The sequence below is a fragment of the Prunus persica genome, chromosome G5 (genome assembly GCF_000346465.2).
Source record: "Prunus persica cultivar Lovell chromosome G5, Prunus_persica_NCBIv2, whole genome shotgun sequence".
NCBI classification, from domain to species: domain Eukaryota; kingdom Viridiplantae; phylum Streptophyta; class Magnoliopsida; order Rosales; family Rosaceae; genus Prunus; species Prunus persica.
In genome coordinates, this window is record NC_034013.1 from 5071387 (window position 1) to 5092342 (window position 20956).

Below are 20956 nucleotides of genomic sequence, written 5' to 3' on the forward strand. Positions count from 1 at the left end.
CACATATATTGTAGTAATCCATTGCCACAAATAAACTATTTTATTAATCATCAACATATCCCCCTACAACTATTACATTAGCCTTATTTATAGGCTTTACAAGACTTGGGCACCAAGGTTACTTGGTCCAAAAGTAAATTAATTAATTATAAAATCACACATAAATAATAAAAGATATCCTAAAACTACCTAAATAAGAAAATAACAATATATCATGAAATAACTAATTAAATGTAAAATATCTATCTTGATCCACCACTATGCTCCTGCATCAGACTCCCATGGTTGGAAAGAATTCGTTCTCGAATTCAAGCCTTTGATTGAGGAAAATCCGAGTAGAATCTTCAATTGCTTCATGTTAATTCTGGATCTTTTAGCATCCAATTGAAATCTTCTTTTCCAAATAAAAAGATATTTGGAATATTTAGTTATTCTTGGCATCTTCTTACTCCTTCTAACAATGCAAATGTTTCTCTCTAGAATCTTCAAACGATTGACAAAATCAACCATATTTTTGGCAATCTTCTAAGTGAAAATATTAATGCCCATAAAATCAATAATATGTTCGAAAGTTTTCTCAATTCTCATCTCTTCACTGTTCTGGTCAATAAATTGCTTATCAAAATTGCTTTGAACACCCAAACAATTTTCATTGCAATTTTCACAGTTGCAAAGATCAAATATTGGAGGTAAATCCAAATTTAATAACTTTGATGAATAACAAGATGCACCAAAATTATCAAATTCATTTATACCTTCAAAGACACAATGAGAATAACCGTGCCCCTCTTCACTTAACTCACACAGTGGAGCGCAATAATGAAAAGGGTTATCTCCCTCGTACTCCTCATCGAGACTCCCATGGCTTAGAGTGTCGATGCTAGCTACACGGTTTAGATAAGGGTTCACACATCCCTCCCTGTCAAAACTCTTACCTATCTGGGTTCGAGCTTCAATGTGAGCAATGCGTTCCGTAAGTTGCCGTAGCATCCTCCTAATTTCCTCCATGTCGTTGTAGTTGTTAACACGACCTTCCATCCAAAAACCTCCCCGATAAAGCAAATCTTGAGCCATAGCTTTGATACCAATTGATGGGGATCAGGGTTAGGACACAGATCACCAACCACATACACGAATACCGAAATCTAGGGCTAGTACAAACTCACATATATCGTAGCAAATCCATGCCACAAATAAACTATTTTATTAATCATCAACATATCCCCCTACAACTATTACATTAGCCTTATTTATAGGCTTTACAAGACTTGGGCACCAAGGCTACTTGGTCCAAAAGTAAACTAGTTAATTATAAAATCACACATAAATAATAAAAGATATCCTAAAACTACCTAAATAAGAAAATAACAATATATCATGAAATAACTAATTAAATGGTAAATATCTATCTTGATCCACCCCTATGCTCCTGTATCACTTTCTTTTGCCTTCGATTCTGAGACATCTCGATAATTCTGATAGATATAGGAAAGAAAGCCCCAGATTGCCAACAACATCGCCATCACCTTCACCCCGTCCATCTTATCGTGGAAAAATATTACAGCAAGAATGGGAACAAGAGGCAGAGCCAAGGTACTGATGACATTGGAGAACAGAGAAGACACTTCAAAAATCAACCCCAACAAACCCACAGAGGAAATTTGCCATGTCACAGCAGTCCAAAGCAGAGTCATTATATAAGAGACCCTTCCTTGCTTGTATTCCTTCATCTCACTTTCCAAACCTTTCCATTCCCCACTTGCAAAAAGTCCAACTACACAACCACATGTTGCAAAAAATGATGGGTATATTTGCATGTTCAAAACAGTCGAAAATGTCTCCGATTTTATAACCTTCTGGAACGAAAGTTGTACCAGGGAAAGGTACAATGAGTAAGTAGCAGAGGCACCAAGTGTGCATAGGAAACCAGTCACATACTTTCCTTTGGGGATATTATTGGTATTGTTTTCGGAGTCTGCATTGATTGCGAGAAGCGATGCAGACATGGTAACAAGAACTAAAGAGTTGAGTATAAAAGGAGTGAACTTTTGGGAATTAAGAAAGAAGGAGAAAAATGCATTGAAGGCCAATTGAGTTGCACATAGTAAAGAGTAAGTGGAGACTGGGAGATACAGAAGGCCATACGAATACATCATGTTGTCTCCGGTCAAGAGTAGACCGAACGCGAGGTAGAGCAAGGTAAGGGTAGAGAGCTTTGGTATTTTGGCTGCAGAGGAAGTAGTGCTGTGAACAGGGTTTGTGGTCAACTTGGTTGATGATGGGAAAAAATATAGGAGAGGAAGAAGAATTGGGAAGCCTGCTGATTGAACAAACGTTGCCATCCATTTGCTATTGCCGCCTTTGTCATAGTATAGTCTTCCCAAGAGGGTGGCTGCAGATTGGCCTGTGAGAAGAAAGAGGATGTAGATGATCACCCGAAGCCACCACCTGTAATTGGGAAGCTTCTGCCCGTTGGGAGAAGAATGTAGGTTGGTTTCTCTAGCTGAATCTGGTCTCGGGTTCTCAACTGGTTAAAAGAACACATGTACATTATACATAGAAGTAGATATTGGAAAACTATTTGAACACAATTTATCAAACACTTGATGAACATAGACAATATCATATTTACTGCAGAAAGCTCAATCAGCCTAGGCATGCTGACGAAAATCGAAAATCGTCTTTTTAAGCAAACTAACCTCTGGATTGCAGTTCCAGCTCTTGGGTGTTCATCTTCAAGATTCAAAGAATGAAAAACAATAATTTAGCTGATGAAGGTTGTTACACCGTGGAGGCATGGACTGGCTTGGTTAAGATTTTATCGCATGTTTGTTTCAGTCGGTTCTAATTTTAAGTGACCAACCCAACCCATTCTCCCTACAACCACCGACCCCCCAAGCTGCAACCGCAACCACCAGCCACAACCATCCAAGAAGGGGAAGACAAAATAGAAGAGGGAGAGAAGAGAGAAGAGAAAAGATAAATTTTCGAAAAAAAAAAAAAGGAGAAGGAGAAGACAGAATAGAAGAGGAAGAAGAGAAAATTTTTGAAAAAAAATTAGAGGAGTAGACAGAATAGAGGAAGAACAGAAAAATTTCGGAAAAAAAAAAAACAGGAGAAGACAGAATAGAAGAGGAATAAGAGAGAGAAAGAGAGAGAGAGAAGAGAAGAGAAAATTTTCGAAAAAACAATGAAGAGAAAAGTAGACAAAAGAAGAGGAGAGAGGATGGAGAAGAAGAAGATGAAAGAGATGGAGAGAGAGACAAGGAAGAAGAGGAAGAAGGGAAAGAGAGAGAAAGAAAAGTCAAAAAAAGATTAATAAAATTTAGTCATAGTCTAATCAAACATACACCAAACACGCACAAGAAGTACATGCCAAGTCAATTCAAGGCAGTCTATTTAGTCCAATTTATAACAATTTAAAAGTACATGCCAAGTCAATTCAAGAAAGTCTATTTAGTCCAATTTATAACAATTCGCCGTACCAAAGAAACAATAAAGTCTTAGACACTATGGTCAAAATTGGCTAGCTTTAAGTCTAAATTAGAAACTAAAGTCCAAATGGTGTAAGATTCGTGTAAGTAACAAAGTCTTACAGATAAAGAACAATAATGTGAACTGAGTTGTATTATTCACACTCTCATATGGTGTCAAGCGGGTACTTCCATGTCACATGCATGTATATCGTCATCGTCCATATGTAACACATGATATATTTTAACTCGGCTACAAATTATGCAGAATTTTTGTTGTTCAAATTATGTACAGATTGAATATCTATAATGTTTAAAGAAGCATGTAACACAAAAAGGTTTTAAGTTGCAATACTGGCTTGAATGTTATGTTTTAATTGCCTTGCTGCTTATGTTGATGTTTTGGCTTTCGGATTTTACTGGTTTTTTGCTTTTATTTTCTCATATTCATTGAAAGAATTTTTCTGATTGCTACCGACTTCATAGAGGTTATTCTTGAAGAAGCACATAGCATGTGTTTTCTCCAAAAAGCACTTCTATGACCCAGAAACACTTCTACACTTTTCTATCAAAAGTTGTCATTAAGCGCTTTTAGCCTTTACAGAAGCATTCCGAAAGCCCTTGGTTATATCAGTTAAGCAGTTTGACTATTTTCAGCTTGAATACTACCTTCCATAAAATACGTACTAACTTGAGGCCCTGCTTTGTGGATTATTTAAGTTGCAATACTACCTTGAATGTTATTATGTTTTGTGCTGGAATGAGATATGTAATTTTAATTTACTTGCTGCTTATGTTGATGTTTTGGTTTCCAATTTTACTGGTTGTTTGCTTTTCTTTTCTCATTTTCAATGAAAGAATTCTTCTGATGCTACCAAGGCTCCATGTACATTTATTTCATCCTCTTCTATTATTTTGATACAAACGATATTGTACATTAATTTAATCTAAACCACGAGGTGCGGCATTTGAACTCAGTGTAGAGTGAAGAGTACATCCGTTCTAAACAACTTAGCTAAGTCATGTCTGCATTTCATCCTCTTCCATAAAAATGAAAAAAAAGAATAATAATCTTGGTACAGATTAGCCTTGCTGCTAATATGGTGATTTTCCAGCTAATAGAAAGGGAAAATGGAAAACAGTGAATTTTAAAACTTGGATAACGCTAATCCAAGTGCCAGTAATAATAGTAATTAATTTTGTATTATAAATATAAATTTAAAATTGGCAGGTACTATAGTGATTAATTTTGTAGCTAACCACAAGGAAAAAAAAAGAAGAGAGAAAAGAGCCAAATTGTAGAAATTAGCAGAATAAGCTAAAATAAGCTAAAAAGATAATTCCGGTGCCAGGAGTTGAACCTGGGATCTCAACCTTAGATAATTTAATAAGCTACACCTGATGCTGTTGTTAATTTGGATTTACTAATCTATTTATATCCCAATTTTAGAAGGAAAAAAAAAGATATCAAAACTAGCGAACTACATAAATTAGCAAATTAATCTATTTATTATATATAGACTAGAGAAACCTTGTGATGCATATTTCTTTGTCTGGCCACCTTCCCCAAAATTTGGTTCCAATTTTACTTGTGCATGCATATCCTTACACTCATTGACCTCCTCTGGACCAAACATCTTTTGCCTTCAAAATGTTTTCTTTCACAAACCTACTCCAACCCCTTGTGTGCACAAAAGCTTTACTCACTCCTCCAACGGTAATATCTATTTCACACCTTCACAAAGGGACACTTAGTCTTCAACGGTACGTTCATAAAGGGACACTTAGTCTTCAAACGATAATTTTTTTTCCGATTTAGTGGCAGTTTATAGTATGGCTATGCGAAGGTTGGCTTAAGAATTAGGTAATTTATTATTTTTGCATATATATATGGTTCCCTGATCCAGGAAGTAGGTCAGATCCTTGGTAAGGAGTGATCAACAAAGTACTATAATCGATCAGAATTGAGTGGTATGATGCACTAGGTGAGGAAGATGAGATAAACATTGACCTAGTACGTGTACGATCTTGTTCTGTAAGGTATGATATTATGGAAACCCTAACGTAATCCTTTAGCAACCACCACACCTTACAAAATTTGAAGACATGTGCAAAGACTTATAGCTTAAGTGATTAAGAACGTTTACCCTTACATTCAAGGTCATAAGTTCGATTTGCCTTCCCCAATATATCTCTTTAAAATAAATTAATAAAAAAAATAAAAAAAATGAAAAACCTTGAAGACATGGGGGATAGTCCCCAACTTATACATATATTCTGACTGAAGGAATAATATAGTTTGATTTGGATAAATCACTCCACACACAAAATAGTAATTAGAAAGCTCAAGTTCCAAGTTTAATTAAGGGAGACTTTGGAAAAGCCCAAAGGAGAGAGAAAAATTTTAAAAGAAGCCAAAATGGACAAAATTGCCCTTATTTATTTTTTGATTTCCTAAGGAATCCTTTACATTTGCATGTCTTTGGTTTGAAAGTTGAGAGGTTTTTCTGTCTTTTTTGAAAAAGCTTTGGCTTTTTCCAAAAGTGAAAGTTTTTTTATGGGTAAAACCTAAATTTACTTTTAATTTAACTACTTTCATTTTACAAAGTCTATGCACTTGTTATTGAAGAATAATTATGCGAAGCATTCAACCGATGAAAATTTCCATCTAGTTGAAGTTTCTTTCATTTGCTACATTTCCTAGATAATACGTTAAATTCTTTCAATTCTATCAAAAGCCTGGTGTGCTTCAAAGGGGTCTTGAGTTCAAGTCCCTATGATACCCGTGTGTGTAAGTTTCCCCTCTCTTTTTTCTAATTTTGGCAACAAAAAAATCTTTAATTCTTAAAATTACTATATTTCATAAAAGAGTGATTAATATAATTAAGCTTATTACGGCCAATGGCGACCATGTCATGTGTTGAACTCCTCACATTTTACATTATTTCTTAACGTCACAGAAGATATTGTCAGCCAAAAATTCCTCGCATGTATGTAGCAACTTCTTTTTCTTTCTCAATGATTATTTAGACGACTGATTTGGAAATTGTTGATTGTCTTTTCTGCAAGGAGTGTAGACTGTGCAACATCAATGCCCCAAATGACTTTGCTAGCACTGTTCAGTTATTGGCAGCGGTGAACTCTCAATTAATCCAATTGAAAGCTGGATCAAGCTTGATTCGGAGAAACGGCCCCATCGTGATGTTTTGCGTATGCATTCCACTATTGGAACAATTCTGTCTGTTGTTGGAGAGAAAATCCCTTTCCTTGAACAATTCTGTCTCTATTTATTGACTTAGTGCTCGAAGATGATGATGAATAGGTGATGAGACTCTGGGCTCACGAACCTTCATTAAGAATTTTGTCTTCTTACTAATTAATCTTAAGTGGGAAGAGAAAAGCACTGGTAGAGGATAGAGCACCACTGAATCTATTTAAACATTGTTTAAGCTCTTGATCGGCCTCAATTGTCTTGGCTTTTAATGGCTCTAAGGGCCAGTTTGGCATTAATGTGCTGTGAAAATAATCCATGTCAGATTTGCTGTGAGAAAAAACAGTTTGGCATTTAGTAAACTTTTTGTTAAAAGTGTTGCTAGTACTGATTCCGGCATAATCAGAAAATGATTGCACCTTATTAGTTGTTTTCCTTTATAACTTTCTCTCACAACAATTTTTAACAATAAGTGATTTTCTCATAGTTTACCAAACGGGTTGTGCTTCCCAAAATTTTTTAAAAAATCACATATCACCCCAAATAAGCAATGCCAAAATTTTGCAAATTAGCATCTCAAGTTAGTTAGATCATCGATTCGATTAGAGCTTGATATTCCTTCAAAAAGTTTATTTGTATGTAGAAAAATTGTTTAGTTTCCCAGGCATCCTATGCCATTACAAGAGAAGGTTTGCACTACGTGCTTCATCCTATTCCCCTCATATTTTCTACTTTCATTGACTTTTATTTTTATTGGGCAACGTAACATTTGTTCTCATCAGTGTGTATCACCTTATCAAGGGGCAGCGCTTATAAGGTCATTTTTCATATGGCTTTGAATGCCTTGGATTTCCTACCATGAAAAGATCCATCTCCATCTGCCTTGACCCGGCCAGATCTTCCCATATCAGGCTAGCCAGAGCCTAGATCCATGTTAATCGATCTAGCCAAGATCCTATTTCATTAAAATAGGAGGTAATGCCCAGTTACACAAAGCAAGAACTCAAGAAAAGAGCTCAACCAAATACAAGAAGATAAGACAAAACGCCTACTACACTCATGAACCTTCAAAGAGTCAAAGAGCACCCCTACAGACAAATGACACAAAACAACCAAAAGGCAACACAAACTTAAACAGAGTTAGGAAATCCGAAGGCAAGGGAAATAGACCTCCTGCACCACTCAAAACCAACCAGCTGCGCCACCAGAACAGGACCATGACCACCGAAGAGAAACTGGTAACCAAAGGGACATACATAAAATGGTGGTGGACATGCCACCCAAACTACAAAGAGCGTTACCATAATCCAAGCAAGGATTGCAAAAAGCACTTTAAAAGCATCCACAACTCCGGACGTGCCATCCAAAACCGACGGAAGAGGTAGAAAACAAAAAAATCATAATACCAGCAAATATGAGTTAATTATGTTTCAAGCTCGAATTATGTCGTTTCTCCAAACCTAGGCCAAGTAATAAAACCACACAAATATGCCGGCCAAGATTTAATATGCATGCAAGCAATACAAAACAATATTGATCATTGAGATTACAACAATACAAAACGAAATTGATAATTGAGATTAAAAAGTATTAGTTCAGTTCAAATATTCTCTTTCTCACTTTGAAAAATTAGCATTATACTAGTTTTGAATTTGTCGAAATGACAAATATTGGCCTCATTGGCGGGCGGACTATACTTTTCTTTGAGATGTTGATCTTTCTTGGAGTTCTTGATCGCTTTGAGGAAAATGCACACGCAAAATATTGAAATCATAAGGTTACTGGTAAGATTGGCTTGGGCCAACCCGATTGTATTGTTGAGATTGACCATAAGGTGGATGAATAGGATTCTGACCTTGATACAGTTGAGCTTGACCATGAGGTTGATGATTTTGTTGATGGGATGGTTGAGCTGGCCCCTGTTGAACATTCTGGTTGTCGCTCCATCTGAAATTGGGACGGTTGTGGCACGCAGGGTTATATTCTGATATGGTCCTTTGATTGTTTTGATATGGTCCAACAACGTAGGCTTTCTCCATCATGGTATCATTAAAAGAGTGTTGTTCTGCACCTTGAGGACAATCTTCATTTACATGACTTGGTGTAGTGCAAATGGCACACACATTGGATGATACTTGCATCATTTGTTTCACCAAATTAGTCAAATTAGTAATTTGAGCCTCAAAATGTGAAGCTGTACTTACCTCATAAACTTCAGATTTCTTAGGTGGAGACCTTCTATAGTTGAACTGTAGAGAATTATCAGAAACATTCTCAAATGTTTCTCTAGCTTGCTTAGGAGTCTTGTCCATGAGACTGCCTCCTGAAGTTGCGTCAACAATCATACGGTCTAAATAGAGAAGGCCTTCATAAAAGGTGTGCATTAAGTGCCATTCTGGGATGTTATGATCTGGATAAGAATTTAGAAGTTTTTTGTATCTCTCCCAATACTCGTGGAAGGGTTCTCCATCTAATTGTTGAATCTCCAAAATCTCTTTCTTGATTTTTCTTTTTGAATCCCCGCAATACTTGTGTAGAGAATTATTAGAAACATTCTCGAACGTTTCTCTAGCTTGCTCAACAGTCTTGTTCATGAGACTGCCTCCTGAAGTTGCATCAACAATCATACGGTCTAAATAGAGAAGGCCTCCATAAAAGGTGTGCATTAAGTGCCATTCTGGGATGTTATGATCTGGATAAGAATTTATAAGTTTTTTTAATCTCTCCCAATGCTCGTGGAAGGGTTCTCCATCTAATTGTTGAATCTCCAAAATCTCTTTCTTGATTTTTCTTTTTGAATCCCCACAATACTTATGTAGAGAATTATTAGAAACATTCTCGAACGTTTCTCTAGCTTGCTCAACAGTCTTGTTCATGAGACTACCTCCTGAAGTTGCATCAACAATCATACGGTCTAAATCAAGAAGGCCTTCATAAAAGCAGTGCATTAAGAGCCATTCTGGGATGTTATGATTTGGACAAGAATTTAGAAGTTTTTTGTATCTCTCCCAATACTGGTGGAAGGGTTCTCCATCTAATTGTTCAATCTCCACAATCCCTTTCCTAATTTTTCTTGTTCTTTGAGCTGGAAAGAATTTCTGTAGAAATCTTGACGCAAGGGTTGCCCAAGTTGTGATAGAGTTGGGTGGCAAGGAATAAAACCACGCCTTTGCTCTATCTTTCAAACTGAAAGGGAAAAGTCTCATTCTTATTTCCTCATCATTCATTACTCCAATTTTCATGATTGAGCAGACTTCAAAGAACTCTTTGATATGCATATGAGGATCATCTTCATGATTGCCGAAGAACTTGGGCAATAAGTGAATCATGTCTGATTTCAACTCAAAGTTGGCCAATGTATTTTCTGAATGAATTATGCATGATGGTTGGACAATTGCTTGCGGTACAATAAAGTCCCTCAAAGAAGGTTCCAAATTAGCACGCTCAGCCATTACAGTAAAGGTAGAGAGGTGTCTCAACCTTTGATGAATTCGGTCTTGAAGATTCTGGTGATAATGACGGAGGAAGTGGATATGTAAAGCTTCTTAGAGTTGTCGCTTTTGTTCTTCTCTTAACAAATACTCTTGGATGTCAGATAGCCTTATATCATCAGAAAAAATTGAGTTTGGATTGTACATAGGCAAATTAATCATTCAATAAGAAAAGAAATTACCCAAATTATAATTACTCGCAAGTACACGAATCCCTTAGGTACAGATTTATAAATACGATGTTGATCACATAAGGACTTGATAATTTAAATGCAATTCTAATTTGAACAACTAAAAAACAATAAATAAAGAAGTAACAACAAACACAAAAAGGGGGTTCTGGTTTTAGGCTTTTGTAACTAAATTCTCAAGACAAGTATGAAAAGAAATGCAAATTAAGGAGGATTAATAAGCGCAAACAACGAGATGTAAATTAAGGTAACAAATACTAGGGCACTTGGAATCAACCCTAACCATCCTAAGCCTTAGCTAAGAGGAATAGTTGCTCATACTAAATACAAATACAACTAGAAACATACTTAAGATAGAGCTTACAGATTTTGGATGAACAAGAAGGCAGAAGGGCCTTCAATGGTGGAAGAGCTTCCTCCTTGCTTTGCTTCTTCCCCTTCTCCCGTTTCTCAGTCTCTCCCCCTCTTTTCTGGTTTCTCTCCCACTTCTTGTTTCTTTCTTTAACAACGTTCAGCTACTCTTGCCCTTTTTTTGTTTTTTTGGATCGAAACCAGCTACTCTTGCCATCACGTGAGTGACTTCCCATTCAGCTGCTGCCGTGTGTTTATTCCCATCTTGCTTCATGATTGAGAGACTAAAATAGTATTTCTTTTACTATAGCAATAGCTGGCCATAGATTTTTGGGAAATAGCCCTAAATGACACCCATTTCATAATTTTAATTAAAAATATCATCCCTTCCCAATTTTTGTACAACTATCACCTATAAATATAAAATTATTGCCCACTTATTGCTGATTTTTCACAAGTTCAGAAATTTTGGAGAGAAGAAGCTCACACAGCTCTCTCTCTCTCTCTCTCTGGCACAGCTCTCTTTCTCTTTGGTATCTGTCTATCACAGCTCTCTGTGTCTCTCTTGGCTCTCTCTATCTTGGCTCTCTCGCTCTTGGCTCTCTCTCTCTTGGCTCTCTCTCTGTCTCTCTCTTTGCTCTGTTTCTCATAGCGCAGCTGTCTCTCTCTAGCTTCGTTATGTCCCTTTCTCCCCTATTCGATCTCTTGCTCTCTGTTTGGAATCGCGAACCCCTCCCTTTAGCTATGTCTTCTGAATAGCTGCTTGCAACCTTCAAGCTCTACTGGATTGCCGACCTCGAAAAGGTAGTGTTGATGGTTATTTTCTTAATATCAGTATTATGTGAAATGGGTTATAGTTTGATTGTTTGGGTTTGTGTTAAATTCGTTTTAGCTTTAATTTATTTGGGTTAGGTTTTGTTGAATATTCATGCTCATTCATCTGGGTTTGTACCAATTGCATTTAGATTGGTCTGGATATGTGAATCTTGAAACTTGGGAATTTCTATTTGATGTAGTAGATCTGTATAGTGTGATTCTGATGTGTTCCTCTTATTTTACAGTCGTATTGCTGTTATATTGCCATTATATTGCCTATATATTGCTGTTATATTGTGGTTATATTGCTATTGTATTGTATGGTTATTGTGGTTATATTGTGTGAATGAAATGTTGTTTTGTCATGGTCAGAAATGGAGACAATTGTTATTCTCGTGTGCTACAATGGAAAATGGGTCACCTCGAAGAAGATGTGCAAATACGAAGGGGGTGACTCAAAAGGCTTAATAGTTCCACGGACCATCAATTTTGCTGAACTGTTGGACCGTGTGCATCAGATTGGTAATACAAACAGCAGGGAAGACAAGGTTTGCTTAAAATTCTCAGTTTTGGTGGCCTCGAATGAGTGGAAGCACATAAAGATTGAGGACGATGATGATGTCAATTTTTTTATGAAGTACAATTCCGAGGTAACACCTTCAAAACTAGCTCCCTTACTCGTGAGTATAGAAGATAAAGGACTGACAAATGATGTAGTTCATAGTATGCATATCACGACAGATAGTAGTTGGATGGGTCATTCTTCAGTTGCCATTGTTGAAAGCAATGAAGTAACTTGGAATAATACAAATGTCACTTATTTGGGAGGTGAAGTAGGGACAGATTTTATAGATATGATTGATTTTAGCGAGGTGGAGGAGATGCATGGTGGTGATAATGGTACTGAAAGAAATGAAGTGTCAGTGTACTCTGCCCCTCCTAATTTGGGGTGCTTGAACACAGCTGCCCAGTTGCCAAAAATACGTTTAGGAGGAGAATCTGAACCCACTCGTCAACATTATTGGAGTCAAATGGGTGAACAAAATCGGTATAATGCAGTCGGTGTAAATGATGAAGAAGCATATTTGGACAGCGGGTTTTCACGAAGCGATTGGAATCCGAAAATTACAGTTGGGCAAATTTTCTCTAGTAAGAAAGCATTGTTAACGGAGTTACGGTTGACGGCATTAAGAGGCCACTTTGAATTTAAGGTGCAATTCTCTTGCACTAAGAGGTTGCTTGTGGTTTGTTGTCAACGTCCATGCCCATGGCGGGTCCGAGCATCGAGAATTGGAGAATACAGCTTCATGATTGTGAGGTGTACAACTGTCCATGAATGTGATTTGAGGTTCGTAAGTGACAAGCATCGTCAAGCAACCGCAGCACTTGTAGCCACTTCACTTAAAAGGAAGTTGAAGGATTGTCGGACAATATACACACCAAGTGACATTATGAGAGATGTGAAACACAACTTTGGTTGCACCATCCATTATTCGAAAGCTTGGAAAGCAAGGGAGTTAGCTCTATTGTCCATTAGAGGATCAGCGGAGGAGGCATATTATATCCTTCCAGCTTATTGCTATGAATTGGAGCGTATGAATCCCGGCACAAAAACACACATCCGAACTGATGAGAACAATCACTTTGTGTATTTATTTATGGCGGTTGGCGCATGTATTAGAGGGTTCCGTTCTTCCATGCGCCCAGTGATAGCCGTGGATGCCACTCATTTAAAATCCAAGTACAAGGGTGTTATGTTTGTAGCAAATGCATTCGATGGTAATCGAAATATATATCCTCTTGCTTTTGGGATCGGGGATTTGGAGACGGATGCATCATGGCATTGGTTTTTCACTAAACTTCATGAAGCCATTGGTGAGTGTCCCAATCTTGTTATTATTTCTGATCGCAATGTTAGCATAGAGAATGTGTGGAACAAAATTTTTCCAACTGCACAACATGGCATATGCTTTTATCATATGAAGGGGAACATGAAACGCACTTGCAAGTTGAAAAAGCGTGATCACATACTTATGCACTTTGAGAAGGCTGCGAAATCTTATTCCATTGCTGAATTTGATTGTCATTTTCGCAAGATAAAGCGAAAGGAACATGTTGCTCAATATCTTGAAGAGGCAGGGTTACATAAGTGGTCTAGAGCTCACATGGATGGACACCGCTACAATGTAATGACAACAAATATTGCGGAGTCAATCAACTCAGTCCTTAGGTTTGCAAGAATGCTGCCAGTGGTTCATTTGCTAGGGGAAATTGTTAATCTCCTTGTGAAATGGTTCACCGAACGTCGTGAGTTGGCTTTGAATTGCACAACAACATTGTGCCCCAATTTTGGAGAGAAGAAGTTGAGGAACAGGTTGGAGGATGCTGCAAGGATGAATGTGGTTAAAGTTAATAATGCACAGTATAATGTTTTGGACGGTGATATGGACGGCCTCGTAGATTTGACGAACAACAGTTGTAGTTGTAGAAAGTTTCAGCTTGAGCAGCTACCTTGCAAGCATGTAGTTGCAGTTTGCCGCTTCTTGAAAGTAAGTGTATACACAAAGGCTTCTCGGTATTACACTCGGAAAACCTGGATGGATGCTTATTCGGATAGCATCTACCCGGTACAACCTCACGGAATGTGGGATACTCCTGAAGATGTTCGAAGTCGAGTTGTGCTGCCTCCCATGGCAAGGGTCATGCCAGGCAGACGAAAGAAGTTAAGAATTCCCTCGCAAGGAGAGGGCACCATTAGAAGAAAGTGCTCAAGGTGCGGTTCTGCAGGCCACAATAAAAGCACCTGTAAAAGCAATATTCCATTGCGCAATGTAGCTTAGACAATATGATTTGTGTTGCTTTAGTAGGTCATGTCAACTCTACTTTTATTTGTGGTGGGTTTCGTGGTATGGTGAATGGGAATTCTTTTAAATTTGCATTATTTGGGTTGCATTGCTACAGCATGCTGTATTGCTGACAGATTGCTATTATATTGACCTTTTATTGTACCGGTATTGCTTTCAGATTGCTATTATAATTTCAGTGCGAAATTAATGGGACTGGAATGTTTAGTAGGTCATGTAAACTCTACTTTTATTTGTGGTGGGTTTCGTGTTATGGTGAATGGGAATTCTTTTAAATTTGCATTATTTGGGTTGCATTGCTACAGCATGCTGTATTGCTGACAGATTGCTATTATATTGACCTTTTATTGTACTGGTATTGCCTCCAGATTGCTATTATAATTTCAGTGCGAAATTAAAGGGACTGGAATGTAATTCCAAATGGATCCTAAACATTAAAGTTCTTAGAATTCCTATATTACACAGTTACTGTGATACTCCGACTATACCTTCTTTTTTTATTACAAATTCGGCCGATGCATAGGCCAGATGTGGGGCAAATACAAGGTGAAATGTCCTGTGTGTTTGACTGCATATACTTGTTGAAGGAGCATTACGAATGTCAACCTCAATAGATTGCTCATGTCTTGCCAAGAATACTCTTGAATTTATGCAATGTGCCCAAGCCAATCCCAAAGCTGGACTCACCCGTCTGCCTGATGTGTCCAGGGACTCCAAGTTTCCCAACCTCACCCCATTCACTCCATCATGTGGCCCAATAAAATCCACCACTTGGTTGGTGACAACCAACGCCAACCCAAACTTATTTGCTAAACCCTTCAATGTCCCAGATATGTTGAAGAACATTTCAGACCGCCGTTTCAAATCTGCCGGTGTTGTCTGATACTGTGATCGGAACAATGCAGCAATGGAATCAATGACAATGAGTTTCACAGGTAGGCGGGTGTGATCAATGGCAATAAATGCTTCTATGTCTCCAAGGACATGGATGAGTTCTTGAGCATCATGAACACCATGAACATATATGTCTTCCAATGGCTCCAACCTTATTAAGTTGGGGTATGATGCATGATAAAGGTTGCCTAGTTGTTGCAATCGACGAAATGGGAAGCTGAATTCTGTGAATATGTAGACGGAGGAGCCCCCTAGTCCGCCATGTGAGGGTGGGAGCTGAGCTCGTACCGTAAGTTGGAGACAAAGCTGCGTCTTCCCAGAACCACTCTCCCCTACTAATTCTGTTATGGACTTGCAGGGTATCCCACCCCCCAAGCAGTGATCTAGTATTGGGCATCCAATGGATAATTTAGGGGTTGAAAGAGGAAGGAGCATGAGGTTTTGGGGTGTCATGTTTCTGTAATTTAGGGGGGGATGTGATGGTGCTACAAGGCATGCATTATATATATATAGAGTTCATTTTGAAGGTCTGTACTGTAGGCCATCTGTCTTTTAAGGGATGTATAATTCATCCTTTTTTCCAGGTTGTAATTACTTTTTTGTTTATTTATTAGTATTTTTTTGGACCATATAATTTAAAACTTATTCTGATGCAGTACGTCCTGTAATAGGATCATATTGTATCTCTATCACCACTCTATTGTACTGATATTGACATAATATTGCCACTATCCGCATATTTATTGCATATTTATTGCTGCTATATCGCCACAGAACTGGAGACCGATAAACTGTATACGCATAAATACAAATACAACAACAGGCTTCATCATTCCATAAAATCCTATTTCCAAACTTACATAATACAACAACAGGCCACCCCATCGTTACATAATACAAAAATACGCCACCTCATAGTTCCATTTCCCTACAAAATGAGGCTTCATCATTCCATAAAATCCTATTTCCAAACTTACATAATACAACAACAGGCCACCCCATCGTTACATAATACAAAAATACGCCACCTCATAGTTCCATTTCCCTGCTGCTGACAAATTCGAAGTTGCATACTCTTCAAGTGCGGTGACCGCGACCCATGAAATTCATGACCCCGGCCACAGTGATGTTGGCCCAGTTTCCTGCCGGATCCACAATTTTTGCAAATTTACGAAATAGTTCGAATCCCCTTTGCACTTGTTCTTGCTTCAACTTGGCCATTGCTTCTGATTCCTTGAATACCATAATTGCAGTGGCAGGGGCAATTTCAATTTTTTATTTCATTCTCTTTATATGTAGGAGATGCATGCGCGCATGATAACGAGAGCGAATTGTGCGGTTTTTTATGACACCCCATCTAGCTTGGCCCTCCACAATTTTTGAAACTATCTCTGCATGAAGATTTTTCCAAAACATGGTATTGCCTCGACATTGCTGTATGCCATGGACCAAGTTTGCAGGGAGTGAATTCGGTGACTTGGCTTCTGTTTCAGTCTCCCCTCCTTCAGTAATTGAAAGCGTTGGGTTTGGTGTGAGGTTATGGTCCATGGTCTTTGATATTTATTGTTGCCTGGTCTACAACTTCCTTGGAACAACAGGGGACTAAATGCGATGTGAGTGAAATCAGTGGGGAAGGTAATGACTGTAAGCAGCAGTTAATGTGATGGAAGTTTTCTGAGCCAAACAGCTGGGTTGATTAATATAGGCAGGTTTTAATGACCAAACCAGTAAGTCAGAGAGTTATTGGCGGGAGGGATTAGGGGGAGTAATTGGCGGGAGGGATTGGCGGGAGTGTTAGGCGGGATAGTATTGGGCGGGATAGTATGGGCGGGAGTTATTACCCAGGTTGACTTTATGCCTTTTTGTAATATATTTGTATGTTGGACGTTCCGAACTTGGTAATTTTCCCATTATGTATTTGAAATAAGGGAGTTGCCTATTTGCCTAATTCACCACCTCATTCGAATTGACCAATAATGGTTATTGTCTGATTTCTCATTTCAGCAATCTCAATTCGTTTCCATTTTGCCATTTTTCATATTTTCCTATTTTCCATGTGTCATCCAATTTTTCAATTTTTCATTATTTTTTCCTATTCCCTATTTTCCTATTGTGCAATTTCCTAAGTTTCCTTTTGTTCTATTTCCAGTTGTCCAATTTTTCAATGTTCCCATTTCCCCCCATTATGTACTTAAAAAAAGTTGCCTACTTTGCCTAATTCAGACAGTCATTAAAATTGTCCAATATGGTAATTGTCTTATTTCCCATTTCCACAATTTCAATTCGTTTCCAGTTTTCTGATTTTCCATGTGTCCCTGTTTCCTATTTCCATTTTTCAAAATTTAACATTTTGTCCAATTATCCAATGTTTTTATTTCCAATTCGACTATTTTCTAAGTTCCTTTTTTTCCAATTTCAAATTTTTCATTTTGGTAACTGTCCTTTTGTTCAATTTCCAATTTTGCTATTTTCCAAGTTGCCTTATTTCCTATTTTTCATTTATCCAGTTATCCAATATTCCATTTTTCCAATTTTCCAATTTTCAATGTCCCAATTTGCTTATTTGCCTATTTTCCAAGTGTCCTTTTTTCTTATTTACTATTTCGAATTTCCGACTTTTCATGTTTTCAGAGTTTCCTTTATTTCCTATTTCCTTTTTGCCTATTTTCCTATTTTCCTATTTTCCTATTTTCCTATTTTCCAAGTTTCGTTTTGTCCAATTTCAAATTTTCCAATTTTCCAAGTTGCTTTCTTTTCCAATTTACAATTTCCAAATTTCCTATTTTCCAAGTGTCCTTTTTTCCTTTTTCCAATTTTCCTATTTTTCAACTGTCATTTGATCATATTGCCTACTTTCCTGTTTCCAATTTTTCCTTATTTCCTTTTTCCAATTTTCGAATTTTCCAACTGTCATTTGATCCTATTGCCTAGTTTCCTGTTTCCAATTTTTCCTTATTTCCTTTTTCCAATTTTCCAATTTTCCAATTTTCCAACTTTTCATTTTTTCGTATTTCCAATTTTCTAATTTTCCATTTCTTCAATTTCCAATTTTCCAAGTTTCCTTATTTCCCATATCCAAGTTTTAAGTTTTCACTTTTCCAAATTTCCAATTTTCGTGTTTTGCTATTTTCCTATTTTCCAATTTTGTGTTCTGAAATTCGCAATAAATGCTTACTTACATAGTCCTATTTTGGGTTCCAATCCACAATTTCCTATCTCCCATTCAGGTTTGGTTTTTTGTCGTTTGGAAGCCAATTTTATTGTTGTTAATGTCATGTTGTACTGCTGTAACTTACAGCCAAGGAGTTAATGGTGTAGTTTTGAATCCCATCAATTTAATGCACCAACACAAAACTCAATTTACCTCATATAAGTTCGTACATATAACTGAACCTTCCTATATAGAACTGCAACAGAGGCACCTTCTTAACGGGAAAGGTAATTAGTCTTACTGAAAGGCAAATATTCTCCACTCAACCTAACCATATAGTCGTTTACAACTGGAGACTGAATGTACCTCTATTTGTTTGGTTGCAGGCAACAGCTGTGAATTGTCCCCAGTAATACTTCAACATGTCAGATGTACGCCCTCCTAACGAGCATGTGAGTTACCCGGGGGACCAGCCCTGGCATGTGCCATTCCCATCTCCACCTCGGACTCCCAATCATGATCCCACTTCATCTGGAAGTGAGGCTGACACTCTTGATCCGCTTGACAAAATCTCTGCCGTCAAGCACCACCTCCAATATATGTCAAAGGCAACGGATTGGTGGGAGAGTAAGTGCGATATTCATGGCCAAGTTATGGGAAACTTGGCCAACAAGTTGAACAAAGCATACGCTGGAGAGGTGAAGCAAGCTCTTAAAGCAAAAAGTCGGAGCAAAGAGTTAGAGTCCTTGAAGTTGAAATTGGAAGACACAAAGAAAAATGCCCTCGAAACATTCACACAATCTGAAGAATATAACCATGAAATGGTTGAATGTTTCAACAACGGCTTCGAAATGTTCCGAGATTATGCTTCGGTCATCTCACCAGACCACAATTGGAGTGAAATTGATGTAGCTGGTGTCTGGCAGGTACTGAATATGGGTTCTGATGGAATGGCTCATCATAGCCTCGTGCATGCAGCGAGAAGAAAGGACAAAGACAGGGATCTTTTGATGGACCTGTAGTAACGGTGAATGCTGCTTCAGTTCATCTCACCCGAGTACATGGATCTTTTGTTGCCTTCATTTTCCCTTCGCGGGATAGATAGTATTGTTCAGTTTGGGAGGCGATTTCTTTCGCATGTGTGAAATGTTGTCTGTAATGTGTATGTATTGTATGTACATTGACTTAATATTGCATTTGTATTGTGTTTGTATTCCCTTAATACTGTAATGTGTATGTATTGTATGTATATTGCCCTAATATTGCCTTTATATTGTACTTATATTGCCCTACTATTGCCTTCGTATTGTATATTTATTGTGGCCATATTGCCCTACTATTGCCTTCGTATTGTATATTTATTGTGGTCATATTGCCTTCGTATTGCCTTCGTATTGCCTTTGTATTGTAGGCATATTGCCCTACTTTGGAATATGATGAGGACTGGAAAATAAATCCACAGGCTCAGAATCACCAATTTTGCCTCCTTCAAGAGGCGTCCCATGCTTGTATGCAACCCTCACAGCTTCATCCTCGTTCAGCCTCGCTTGTGAAGTCCCAGACTTCATGTCATCTTTGCTATTTGCCAATTTCAGTTGCATCAGCTGGCCGTGTCTAGGGTTTTTTATCTGCTTTCGTTTCATTTTTAAGCTCTGCTTTGAATCAATACGTGGCATATTGGCTGAATATGGGAGTGACAAGATCAATTCTTACTCTCCCTAAGTGGATAAAATAGATGCTCAATATGAATCCTTTCCTCCACAAGTTTGTGTACAGTGCCGTACGTTGTGTGTTTTAGGTGCCACACTGGCTTATTAAAATTGATGCTTGGCCATGAAAAACTTTTTGTTTTCTTACTTTTAGAAAAGTACATATTTGTGTCAATAACTAAGTTTGGACTGTTAACAATCATTCAGAAGAATGGTAGAAATAAGCTCCACTGTGCCAATCCACGAAGTTGAACAAAGAAATTGTGTTCGATACACAGATGACATGTGAAACTAACATTAGCATTCTCCAATAAGAAGACTTCTCTTCTTTCCAACCCCTCGTCGATTGAGAAAGAAAGAAGAGGGACAAAACACACACTACCAAGTTAAGGTGACATTACAAACCTATAAAATATCCTCATCAAACTTATAATGCTCCTTTTTTTCTTCTTTAAAGCAAAACTTCATTCAAACTGAGATAACCACGTGCTCTCCATAAGCACTCCGGAATTATTTGCTCATTATCTGCATCGCCTTCTGTCTCAACTTGAGGCTTGGAAGGAGCTTTGGCACCAGGAGGCTGCTTCTTCTTCATCCCACTCACAATGTCATCGATTCTGAGAAGTAGGCAAGCAGCTTCTATGGCCGTTTAAAACTCTGGCCCTTCACGTTGTAGGCATCCCATATCTGACATCATAATTCCTCAAAATGAACAGCCTTACCAACAAAATAAATTTATTGGGAAATTTTTTAATAACCACGACAACAGCACTTCCCCTCACATGAGTGCTGTCGAAATATATTG

The 20956-nt window shown here is 37.8% G+C and overlaps 4 protein-coding genes across 6 annotated transcripts in view; 1 reads left to right on the forward strand and 3 right to left on the reverse strand.

Moving 5' to 3' along the window:
- The window catches only part of LOC18777097 (probable purine permease 11), a 4764-nt gene extending 1599 nt beyond the window's left edge, over window positions 1-3165 (reverse strand). The window contains exons 1-2 of one of the 2 annotated variants that reach the window (XM_007209325.2): window positions 2700-3165; window positions 1439-2527 (exon numbers count right to left, since the gene is read on the reverse strand). In XM_007209325.2, coding sequence (XP_007209387.2) covers window positions 1439-2527; window positions 2700-2733 — 1123 coding nt within the window. In that variant the 5' untranslated portion in view covers window positions 2734-3165. Of the gene's footprint in view, window positions 1-1321; window positions 2528-2699 lie in introns of those variants that run through there. The other variant, XM_020564590.1, reaches the window with a different exon arrangement.
- LOC109949292 lies at window positions 7629-10978 on the reverse strand. 2 transcript variants are annotated; one of them, XM_020564589.1, is made up of 3 exons: window positions 10731-10978; window positions 8889-10284; window positions 7629-8755 (listed from the first exon to the last, which is right to left on the reverse strand). In XM_020564589.1, the coding sequence occupies exons 2-3, from the start codon at window positions 10134-10136 to the stop codon at window positions 8723-8725; spliced, it is 1281 nt and encodes a 426-aa protein (XP_020420178.1). In that variant the 5' UTR covers window positions 10137-10284; window positions 10731-10978; the 3' UTR covers window positions 7629-8722. The 2 variants fall into 2 exon arrangements, with proteins under 2 accessions (XP_020420178.1, XP_020420177.1); XM_020564588.1 differs by having other exon boundaries at window positions 7629-10284.
- On the forward strand, window positions 12565-14373 carry LOC109949307. The gene has a single exon (XM_020564698.1). The coding sequence runs from the start codon at window positions 12565-12567 to the stop codon at window positions 14371-14373; it is 1809 nt and encodes a 602-aa protein (XP_020420287.1).
- On the reverse strand, window positions 14863-16468 carry LOC109949308 (DNA repair protein XRCC3 homolog). The gene has a single exon (XM_020564699.1). It carries the CDS (start codon window positions 15742-15744, stop codon window positions 14863-14865), a length of 882 nt encoding a protein of 293 aa, XP_020420288.1. The 5' UTR covers window positions 15745-16468.

Excerpts from the sequence above, each read along its gene's own strand:
- LOC109949307 (XM_020564698.1), top strand. The coding sequence starts at position 12,565 with ATGGGTGAACAAAATCGGTATAATGCAGTCGGTGTAAATGATGAAGAA.
- LOC109949292 (XM_020564588.1), bottom strand. The coding sequence starts at position 10,136 with ATGGCTGAGCGTGCTAATTTGGAACCTTCTTTGAGGGACTTTATTGTA.
- LOC109949308 (XM_020564699.1), bottom strand. The coding sequence starts at position 15,744 with ATGACACCCCAAAACCTCATGCTCCTTCCTCTTTCAACCCCTAAATTA.